The sequence below is a fragment of the Musca autumnalis genome, unplaced genomic scaffold (assembly GCF_047663935.1).
Source record: "Musca autumnalis isolate F117 unplaced genomic scaffold, ASM4766393v1 scaffold_4, whole genome shotgun sequence".
NCBI classification, from domain to species: Eukaryota; Metazoa; Arthropoda; class Insecta; order Diptera; family Muscidae; genus Musca; species Musca autumnalis.
The window spans coordinates 225,379,377-225,391,173 of record NW_027411977.1 but is presented as its reverse complement, the minus strand read 5'-3'; the positions used below and the strand labels follow the sequence as shown (position 1 = coordinate 225,391,173).

The 11,797-nt window shown below is 37.5% G+C and overlaps 1 protein-coding gene across 2 annotated transcripts in view; it reads right to left on the bottom strand.

The window, feature by feature from the left end:
• Window positions 1–765: 765 nt before the first annotated feature.
• Cyp305a1 (Cytochrome P450 305a1) overlaps window positions 766–11,797 on the bottom strand; it is a 17,902-nt gene continuing 6,870 nt past the window's right edge. For both annotated transcript variants that reach the window (XM_073983146.1, XM_073983145.1), the window contains exon 3: window positions 766–2,423. In XM_073983146.1, coding sequence (XP_073839247.1) covers window positions 1,009–2,423 — 1,415 coding nt within the window. In that variant the 3' untranslated portion in view covers window positions 766–1,008. The remainder of the gene's footprint in view (window positions 2,424–11,797) is intronic.

Sequence of the window (11,797 nt, the reverse complement as noted above, 5' to 3'; positions counted from 1 at the left end):
CCCCGAAAGAAGTTTCATAGTACCAATAAAACTTTTTTGGTAAATTTAGATTTGGGTCAATTTCACCCACATAACATCAATATAGGTTATAGGTGCCAATGAGAAAATTATTCTACATCAAATTTCACTAGAGGTCTCCTAACAAAATAAGTCTCTAGCTATAGTATATAACATTAAAATATATGTTACATTTTTGGTATATAAAAGCAAGACCTTTGCATATTTAGAGTTAATTCCCAAATTTGCAAAAATCTTTTACAATAGTAAATTGTAGAGGCATGACATTAAGGGGGAAAATATTCTACATCAAATTTCACCCTAGGTCACGGAACAAAAGAAATATCTAGCTATGCAAAATAACACAAAAAATTCACTTAAAATGTGAAAAAGTAATTTATGGAATTTTTTGAGGTTATTGTGAAAAACTTCAAAATCTTTTCAACCCGTCATTCAAGGCTGTTGAAGTCAAAGAAGAAAATCTTCTACATTAAATTTCACTGTAGGCCTCCGAACAAAAGAAATCCCTAGCTAAAATGTATATCCCTGAAAATACATAAAACCTTTTTGGTATATAAAAACATTTTTTTTTTTTTGCAATTTTAAGGTTAATTCCAAAATTTGCAAAAATCTTTTACAATACTTAATTCTAGAGACATGACTTCAAGGAGAAAATTTTTCTACACGAAATTTCACACTAGGTCACAGAACAAAAGAAATCTCTAGCTATACTGAATAACATAAAAAATGTCGCTAACAATTTAAACATTTTGTTTAATTGAATTTGTTTATTTACAACAAAGGAATTTGGTTAATATAACTTATACATACAATGTATCTACATTAATAAAATAAGGGGGATAAAAGGAAGAAGAAGAAGAATAAAGAAAACTTAAAACTAATTCTATACAATTCTATTCAAAGCTTCTATGTGTTTGCAGGTTTGCTTCTCAATTGTGTCATGTCTTTTTTTATTGCCATGCAAGCATCTCCACCTAGATGTGCGGCGCCTCATGATGCTCGTTTGACAAATTTAATTTTATATGGCTTGGCTGACAATGTTATTCCCGGCACCAGGGTCCATGATGGTTGATCTTCTTCTTTATCACTGAGCTGCAGCTCAAATTTTTGACAAATGGAAACAATAAATGAAAAGATGCATGCCCGAGCCATGGCATCACCCAAACAACGTCTGCGTCCCATACCAAAGGGAATGAGATATTCATCTTTAAACGTTTTACCCTCTTCATTGATAAAACGTTCCGGTCGGAATTCTTCTGGATCACCCCAATGTTTGACATCTTTCATCACAGTAAAGGGACACGTTAGAATTGTGGTATCTTTGGGTATATCATAACCACCCAATTTAGTATCCCACAATGCCCTCCGCGGCCCCGTTATGGGAGCAATGTGAAAATATCGCTGTACCTCCATCAAAAAGGCATCTGTATACGGGTAATAGGCCTTATTAGCCAAACTGGGGAACTCATTCTGTTTGGCATTGCAGCGGATCTCTTCGTATACCTTCCTTTGGAAATCTGGACGCATTGCCAAGGTCATGAGACTTAAATCCATTGTGGTACTGGTGGTCTGCGATCCGGCAATAAATAAATCCAAAATTGTCATGGTTAACTGGGTCTCATTAAAGGTACTGTTCTCATTGTTGTTGCTCAACTCCTTTTGCATTTCCCGTAGGTAGGCATAAATTAAATCATTATCTGCGGTTTGCTTGTTCAGCGTGGACTTGTGTTCATCAATACATTCCATAAAGAAATTAAACATTTCCGAATTCAGTTGCCTTATCAAATTATAACCCGTCTTATTGGGCGCCACAAAACGCAGCCAGGGAAATTGGGTCAAAATACCACCAGACATATCAAAGACCTTGGAACGACGTCCCATTAAATCCAACAGCCTTGCCATTCTCTTATCACCTCGTTCAAAACGCTTGCCAGCCGTCATGGACCACAAAACATTTATAACACTCTGGGCCAAAAAGCTGGCCGGACACACCGGAGCCCCCTCAAATGATTCAATATATTTCAAAAGGCTTTCTGCCTCCTTTTCAATGTGCTGTTCCATCTCTGAACGTCCATAGCCCACATTGCGCATTTGTTTCATGGCAAAGTTACGATGTTCATACCACAGTTTTCCATCGGTACAAGTGATGCCTTTGCGCGTTCCCATTGTACGCAAACGTAAAAAGAATGTATCGGGACGTCCTTCGAAAACTTCTTGTAGATTAACCTCCTTTTGCATGTCATAGCCCAGGGCGACCACTACCAGTTCCCTGCCCAATTTCAGGCCAATGAGATTCGTATTGTAGATCTTGGACCATTTTTCAAAGGCTTTGTGTTGTCCGCCAGCGGCACGAGCCTCCTTGCGCAACTGGATGGTATTTCCCACCCAGGGCATGCAATCGGGACCTGCAAAGGAAGGAGAAAAGGGGTTAGTAAAAATTTTAGCATAACAAATATGAAAAATAAAATTAACTGAATGAAAGTGTGCTGCTATAGACTCTTCCTGAAAGAAAGCGGGCTTCTTTAGACAATTACTGAAAGAAAGCGGGCTTCTATATACCCTTACTGAAAGAAAGCGGGCTTCTATAGACCCTTACTGAAAGAAAGCGGGCTTCTATATACCCTTACTGAAAGAAAGCGGGCTTCTATAGACCCTTACTGAAAGAAAGCGGGCTTCTATAGACCCTTACTGAAAGAAAGCGGGCTTCTATAGACCCTTACTGAAAGATAGCGGGCTTCTATAGACCCTTATGGAAAGAAAGCGGGATTCTATAGACCCTTACTGAAAGAAATCGGGCTTCTATAGACCCTTACTGAAAGAAAGCGGACTTCTATAGACCCCTTCTGAAAGAAACGGACTTCTATAGACCCTTTCTGAAAGAAAGCGGGCTTCTATAGACCCTTTTTGATAGAAAGCGGGATTCTATAGACCCTTTCTGAAAGAAAGCGGGCTACCATAGACTCTTCCTGAAAGAAAGCGGGCTTCTATAGACCCTTTCTGAAAGAAAGCGGGCTTCTATAGACCCTTTTTGAAAGAAAGGGTGCTTCTATAGACCCTTTTTGAAAGAAAGGGTGCTTCTATAGACCCTTCCTGAAAGAAAGGGTGCTTCTATAGACCCTTCCTGAAAGAAAGGGTGCTTCTATAGACCCTTTTTGAAATAAAGGGTGCTTCTATAGACCCTTCCTGAAAGAAAGGGTGCTTCTATAGACCCTTTCTGAAAGAATGGGTGCTTCTATAGACCCTTCCTGAAAGAAAGGGTGCTTCTATAGACCCTTTCTGAAAGAATGGGTGCTTCTATAGACCGTTTTTGAAAGAAAGGGTGCTTCTATAGACCCTTTTTGAAAGAAAGGGTGCTTCTATAGACCCTTTTTGAAAAAAAGGGTGCTTCTATAGACCCTTTTTGAAAGAAAGGGTGCTTCTATAGACCCTTTTTGAAAGAAAGGGTGCTTCTATAGGTCCATTCTGAAAGAAAACGGGCTTCTATAGGTCCATTCTGAAAGAAAACGGGCTTCTATAGGTCCATTCTGAAAGAAAACGGGCTTCTATAGGTCCATTCTGAAAGAAAACGGGCTCCTATAGGTCCATTCTGAAAGAATGGGTGGTTTTTAAGACCCTTCCTGAAAGAATGGGTGGTTTTTAAGACCCTTCCTGAAAGAAAGAGTGCTTCTTTAGACCCTTTCTGAAAGAAAGCGGGCTTCTGTAGACCCTTCCTGAAAGAAAGGGTGTTTCTATAGACCCTTCCTGAAAGAAAGGGTGCTTCTATAGACCCTTCCTGAAAGAAAGGGTGCTTCTATAGACCCTTCCTGAAAGAAAGGGTGCTTCTATAGACCCTTCCTGAAAGAAAGGGTGCTTCTATAGACTCTTCCTGAAAGAAAGGGTGCTTCTATAGACCCTTCCTGAAAGAAAGGGTGCTTCTATAGACCCTTTTTGAAAGAAAGGGTGCTTCTATAGACCCCTTTTGAAAGAAAGGGTGCTTCTATAGACCCTTTGTGAATTAAAGGGTGCTTCTATAGACCCTTTGTGAATGAAAGGGTGCTTCTATAGACCCTTTGTGAATGAAAGGGTGCTTCTATAGACCCTTTGTGAATGAAAGGGTGCTTCTATAGACCCTTTGTGAATGAAAGGGTGCTTCTATAGACCCTTTGTGAATGAAAGGGTGCTTCTATAGACCCTTTGTGAATGAAAGGGTGCTTCTATAGACCCTTTGTGAATGAAAGGGTGCTTCTATAGACCCTTTGTGAATGAAAGGGTGCTTCTATAGACCCTTTGTGAATGAAAGGGTGCTTCTATAGACCCTTTGTGAATGAAAGGGTGCTTCTATAGACCCTTTGTGAATGAAAGGGTGCTTCTATAGACCCTTTGTGAATGAAAGGGTGCCTCTATAGACCCTTTGTGAATGAAAGGGTGCTTCTATAGACCCTTTGTGAATGAAAGGGTGCTTCTATAGACCCTTTGTGAATGAAAGGGTGCTTCTATAGACCCTTTGTGAATGAAAGGGTGCTTCTATAGACCCTTTGTGAATGAAAGGGTGCTTCTATAGACCGTTTGTGAATGAAAGGGTGCTTCTATAGACCCTTTTCCATTGGTATCACTAACCGAAAATGAAGTTTTGTGGGAAATTTTGGGAAAAATTGAAATTAACTTTAAAATTAAAAAAAAAATAATTTAATTTGTATTCAACATGTTATCGGATTTAAACTGATATCTACTACCGTTATCGATTTCTTTTGTTCGGCGTCTCATAGTGAAATTTTATGGAGAGTATTTTTTCCATTAGTGTCACTCATCGAAAATGAAATTTTGTGGGAGATTTGGGGGTAAATTGAAACTAACCTTAAAATGAAAAAATAATAAATAAATTTATACGCAACTTGTTATCGGTTTTAAGATGATATCTATTGCAGTTATCGATTTCTTTTATTCAAACCATCATAGTGAAATTTCATGGAGAACATTATTTCCTTTGGTATCACCCGCCAAAAATGAAGTTGTATGGGAAATTTGGGCAAAATTTGAAACTAACCTTAAAATTAAAAAATAAATAAATAAATTTATACCCAACTTGTTATCGGTTTTAAGCTGATATCTACTGCAGTTATCGATTTCTTTTATTCAAATACTCATAGTGAAATTTCATGGAGAACATTATTTCCTTTGGTATCACTCGGCAAAAATGAAGTTATATGAGAGATTTGGGCAACATTTTAAACTGACCTACAATTTAAAAAAATAAAATAAATTTATACCCAACTTGTTATCGGGTTTAAGCTGATATCTACTACGGTTATCGATTTCTTTTGTTCGGCGTCTCATAGTGAAATTTTATGGAGAATATTTTTCCCATTGGAACCTTTCACCGAAAATGAAATATTGTGGCAGATTCGGGCATAACTTGAAACTGACCTCAAAATGCTTAAGCGATAATGCCATGCTGTCAAATATTCTGCTGCAGAACCTGAAAGAATCTACTATTTTGGACATTGTTTATTAATATTCATTAATAGATTTTAAAATGTTTATATAATAAACTTATAATCATTGTTTGAATTACTTTTGTCACTAACAAAATTAACTAATTGTTCTACCCCATAAATATGTGGCGATGAAATAGAAACGTGATATATTTACTAACTGAAGCTCTGCCCCTGTACGTGCAAAAATCGTTATGTTTTGCTACTTATTATGTACCTGAAAAGCGTTCCATCAGAAGCCAGCAGTTATGAGAGCGGTAAACTATTTTCATTATGGAAAATGAAAATTTCAAAGTTTTAAGGAATTTTTGCGCCAAAAATTGTATTTATGTTATTTTCTACGTGACATACATACAAGTGTATGTATGTTTACTAATAATATATAATCTTGAGCTTCCAGTTTCATCATACTAAATAGAAATCAAATCCCTTCAATCATAATTTATTGCCCATAATAAAACTCCACTACCTTAACTCAGTTGAGATTATAAAAAATCGGTAGGCAGGTAGGTGATTTTATTTTACCGGCAATAGTTTCCACACATGCATGGCATCTAATCTATGGGCGCCGATAAGAACTCAGAATACAATATTATCGAAAACATATGTTCACAATGTGGGTGAAACACTTCGAGAAGTTATGAACATGCGGATCATGGTGAAAACCAAAAAAGCGATGAATGGTCAAAGAAAAGGTAACAGAAATTTGAGATTTTTACGGTGATTTAAAGGAAATATTTGAAAATCGGTGGCAAGTGTGAATAAGGTTTAAGACCATGTAACATACCAAATCCATCAAAGTCAAATCCAAATCCTCTTAAGTCAAATCTAATGGCGATCATTTTTTCGTTGTTTGCCATAACCAAAAAAAACGATTTCGCCATTTAGGTTTTGAAGACAAAAAGTCGAAAAATCGATTAATCAATTATAGACTTGTGGTTCCCTAACCCCCAGTTTTTGTAAAAATATTTATTGTTCTCACACGAATTGTCAAATTTTGTAGATCGATTTACTCGCCTTAGGGCAAATGTAGAACGCTGATTTTTGAATGAGGAATTCTATACTATATATAGAACATGCCTACGAAGAATTAGGTCTGTATATCGTCTAGGGGCTGAGCTATGGATGCTCAAATTATTACGAATATAGACGAACGAACAAAAAATAGTTATAAAAACAGGGGATTAGTGTATAAATAAATTTGTACATAGTCCCAATTTACATTGGGCGAGTTTACTTGCGGCAATTGTCATTTTGTAGGAGAGAGAGAGGTGAGGCATATGGTAACCCTTTGCCTCTCAGTACCCTCTCTCACCCACAAACTGACAATTGCCGCAAGTAAACTCGCCTAATGTAAATTGGGACATACTTTTAAGTAATTCTATAGTCTTCTATAGACCATTTCTGTAAGAAAGCGGGCTTCTATAAAACCTTTCTGAAAGAAGGTGGACTTCTTAGACACTTTCTAAAAGAAAACGTTCTCCTATAGAGCATTTCTGAATGAAAGCGAGCTTCCATAGGCCTTTTCTGAAATAAAGCGGGCTTCTAAAGACCCTTTCTGAAATAAAGCGGGCTTCTATAGACCCCTTCTGAGAGAAAGTGGGCTTCTATAGATCTTTTCTGAAAGAAAGCGGGCTTCTATAAACCGTTTGTGAAAGATAGCGGTCTTCTATAGACCCTTTCTGAAAGAAAGCGGGCTTCCATAGGCATTTTCTGAAATAAAGCGATCTTCTAAAGACACTTTCTGAAAGAAAGCGGGCTTCTATAGATCCTTTATGAGAGAAAGCGAGCTTCTATAGATCTTTTCTGAAAGAAAGCGGGCTTCTATGCACTCTTTCTGAAAAAATCGGGCTTTTATAAACCCTTTGTGAAAGAAAGCGGGCTTCTATAGACCCTTTCTGAAAGAAAGCGGGCTTCTATAGACCCTTTCTAAAATAAAGCGGGCTACTATAGATCCTTTCTGTAAGAAAGCGGGCTTCTATAAACCCTTTGTGAAAGAAAGCGGGCTTCTATGGACCCTTTATGTAAGAAAGCGGGCTTCTATAGACCATTTCTGAAATAAAGCGGGCTTCTATAGACCCTTTCTGTAAGAAATCGGGCTCCTATAGACCCTTTCTGAATGAAAGCGGGCTTCTATTGACCCTTTCTGAAAGAAAGCTGGTTTCTATAGAGTCTTTCTGGAAGAAAGCGAGCTTCTATATACTTTTTCTGAAACAAATGGTTCTCCCATAGACCCTTTCTGAAAGAACGCGCGCTTCTATAGACACTTTCTGAAAGAAAGCGGTCTTCCATTAACCCTTTCTGACAGAAAGCGGGCTTCTATAGACCCTTTCTGAAAGAAAGCGGGCTTCTATAGACCCTTCCTGAAAGAAAGCGGGCTACTATAGACCCTTTCTGAAAGAAAGCGGGCTTCTATAGACACTTCCTGAAAGAAAGCGGGCTTCTATCAATCTTTTCTGAAAGAAAGCAGCCTTCTATAGACCCTTTCTGTAAGAAAGCGGGCTTCTATAGACCATTTCTGAAAGAAAGCGGCTTCTATAGACGCTTTCTGAAAGAAAGGGTGCTTCGATTCCCTTCTGAAAGAAAGCAGGCTTCTACAGACCCTTTCTGGAAAAAAGTGAGCTTCTACATACCCCATCTGAAAGAAAGGGTGCTCCCATAGACCCTTTCTGGAAGAAAACGGGCTTCTAAAGACCTTTTCTGAAAGAAAGCGCTTCTTTATCCCTTACTGAAAGGAAGCAGGCTTCTATAGACCCTTTCTTAAAGAAAACGGACTTCTAAAGACCCTTTCTGAAAAAGGCGGGCTTCTATAGACCCTTTCTGAAAGAAAGCGGGCTTCTATTGACCCTTTCTGAAAGAAAGCGGGCTTCTATAGACCTTTTCTGATAGAAAGCGGGCTTCTATAGACCCTTTCTGAAAGAAAGCGGGCTTCTATAGACCCTTTCTGAAAGAAAGCGGGCTTCTATAGACCCTTTCTGATAGAAAGCGGGCTTCTATTGACCCTTTCTGAAAGAAAGCGGGCTTCTATAGACCCTTTCTGAAAGAAAGCGGGCTTCTATAGACCCTTTCTGAAAGAAAGCGGGCTTCTATAGACCCTTTCTGAAAGAAAACGGGCTTCTATAGAAACTTTCCGAAAGAAAGTGGACTTCTAAAGACCTTTTCTGAAAGAAAGCGCTTCTTTATCCCTTACTGAAAGGAAGCAGGCTTCTATAGACCCTTTCTGAAAGAAAACGGACTTCTAAAGACCCTTTCTGAAAAAGGCGGGCTTCTATAGACCCTTTCTGAAAGAAAGCGGGCTTCTAAAGACCCTTTCTGAAAGAAAGCGGGCTTCTATAGACCCTTTCTGAAAGAAAGCGGGCTTCTATAGAACCTTTCTGAAAGAAAGCGGGCTTCTATAGACCCTTTTTGAAAAAAATCGGACTTCTATAGACCCTTTCTGAAAGAAAGCGGGCTTCTATTGACCCTTTCTGAAAGAAAGCGAGCTTCTGTAGACCCTTTCTGAAAGAAAGCGGCTTCTATAGAACTTTCCTGAAAAAATGTGGGCTTCTACAGACCCTTTCTGAAAGAAAGCGGGATTCTATAGACCCTTCCTGAAAGAAATCTAGTTTCTTTAGACCCTTTCTGAAAGAAAACGGGATTCTATTGACCCTTTCTGAAAGAAATCGGGCTTCTATAGACCTTTTCTGATAGAAAGCGGGCTTCTATAGACCCTTTCTGAAAGAAAGCGGGCTTCTATAGACCCTTTCTGAAAGAAAGCGGGCTTCTATAGACCCTTTCTGAAAGAAAGCGGGCTTCTATTGACCCTTTCTGAAAGAAAGCGAGCTTCTGTAGACCCTTTCTGAAAGAAAGCGGCTTCTATAGAACTTTCCTGAAAAAATGTGGGCTTCTACAGACCCTTTCTGAAAGAAAGCGGGATTCTATAGACCCTTCCTGAAAGAAATCTAGTTTCTTTAGACACTTTCTGAAAGAAAACGGGCTTCTATAGACCCTTTCTGAAAGAAAGCAGCTTCTATGGACCCTTTCTGAAAGAAAGCGGGCTTCTATAGACCCTTTCTGAAAGAAGGCGGGTTTCTATAGACCCTTCCTGAAAGAAAGCTGGTTTCTATAGACCCTTTCTAAAAGAAAGCGGGCTTCTATAGACCATTTCTGAAAGAAAGCGGGCTTCTATAACCGTTGCTGAAAGAAAGCGGCTTCTATAAACCCTTTCTGAAAGAAAGGGTGCTTCTATTGCGCCCTTCTGTAAGAAAGCAGGGTTCTATAGACCCTTTCTGAAAGAAAGCGAGCTTCTATATACCCTTTCTGAAAGAAATGGTGCTCCCATAGACCCTTTCTGAAAGAAAGCGGGCTTCTATTGACACTTTCCGAAAGAAAACAGGCTTCTATAGACCCTTTCAGAAAGAAATAAAAAACTTTCTGAAAGAAAGGATTCTTCTATAGAACCTTTCCGAAAGAAAGCGGTCTTCTATGGACCCTTTCTGAAAGAAAGCGGGCTTCTATAGGAAGAAAGAAAAGGTGTTTCTTTAGACCCTTTATGAAAGAAAGGAAGCGGGCTTCTATTTACCCTTTCTGAAAGAAAGCGGGCTTCTTTAGACCCTTTATGAAAGAAAGGGTGCTTCTTTAGACCCTTTATAAAAGAAAGGGTGCTTCTTTAGATCCTTTATGAAAGAAAGCGGGCTTCTTTAGACCCTTTATGAAAGAAAGGGTGCTTCTTTAGACCCTTTATAAAATAAAGGGTGCTTCTTTAGACCCTTTATAAAATAAAGGGTGCTTCTTTAGACCCTTTATAAAATAAAGGGTGCTTCTTTAGACCCTTTATAAAATAAAGGGTGCTTCTTTAGACCCTTTATAAAATAAAGGGTGCTTCTTTAGACCCTTTATAAAATAAAGGGTGCTTCTTTAGACCCTTTATAAAATAAAGGGTGCTTCTTTAGACCCTTTATAAAATAAAGGGTGCTTCTTTAGACCCTTTATAAAATAAAGGGTGCTTCTTTAGACCCTTTATAAAATAAAGGGTGCTTCTTTAGACCCTTTATAAAATAAAGGGTGCTTCTTTATGACGTTTGTTTCACACGTGTTCTTCTTGAACTCTCCCAAATTATGTGCATGTCATTGCCACCTCATTTCTTTCAAATATGTGCCATTTTATGACAAATAATTGCTTTGGATGAACTTTATAAACCTTTTCAAATTATTATTATACTAATAAAAAAAGTTTATATTTTTATAATTTTGTTTTAAGTACCTCAAATTAAGATTAAAATCTTATCAAAGATATTGGTCAAAAATTGAATGATTTTCTTGGTAAATTATTGGAAATTTGTCACCTCGTCATTAAATTATATTACAATAAGTGCCACTCCAGAGACAAAGAACCCTTTATTGGGGGTGGGATAATAAAATCGTAGACATATTTAAGACATCAAATTATACGATTTTTTTAGAGATATGAACTTTGTGATAGAAGGAAAACCCCGTTGTTTCAAAGCTGATATCCAAATGTAAGAGTTTTTACTGAGCAATTTTATTTAGATATACGCTTTGGTCTATTTTTGCAAAATCTTGCGAAAAAATATCCTTCCCGTACTCCAAAAACTAGCAAATTTTGCACTTCTACACTAATATGGCGCTGAAAAGCGGTCTCTTTAGAAACGTTTTATACGACAGCTTTGGGCGATTAAAAGCAGTAACTAGCTTTGGCTTCTGATTTTGGACAATACGTTGATTTTGACATTTCTGATAGATTTTTTTATCTTTTCTGTCATTTGACAGTTCCCGTACTTCTTAAACAAATTTGTATATGGAACTTAGTTTTGAGAGCTAGTTCTTTTTTAATTCACTATAATTCTTAAAAGTGGTATTTAGATTCCCAACAGATTTCCAACTACAATTTCTTGTGTAATTTTTAACCACAATTGCATCATCAAAGTAATGATCCTCAAATGATTTCCATATTTGAAAATTTGCGTAATTTGCTATCCTAATTTGAAATAAAACAGAAAAACTTTCATTAGTTAAGGCATAATAGAAAAAAAGGGAACACTGTGCAATTTCTTACATAGACTGCAATGCCTTAAATAAGGTATTGAATTCCAACTATGGCAGCAACAATTCGAACACATGGTCAAATATGAATGGTACTACAGTAAAGCCTCTAATTGAAACCTAAAATATGTACAAATTATTAAAACATGAAATTATAAAAATCCATTAGAACAAAAATACTGCATAATTATGGGGGTTGGTGCGATTTTTTGGTCTATTTCAGAACCTGCAAGAATCTACTATTTTTGTCATATTTACTATTTGAT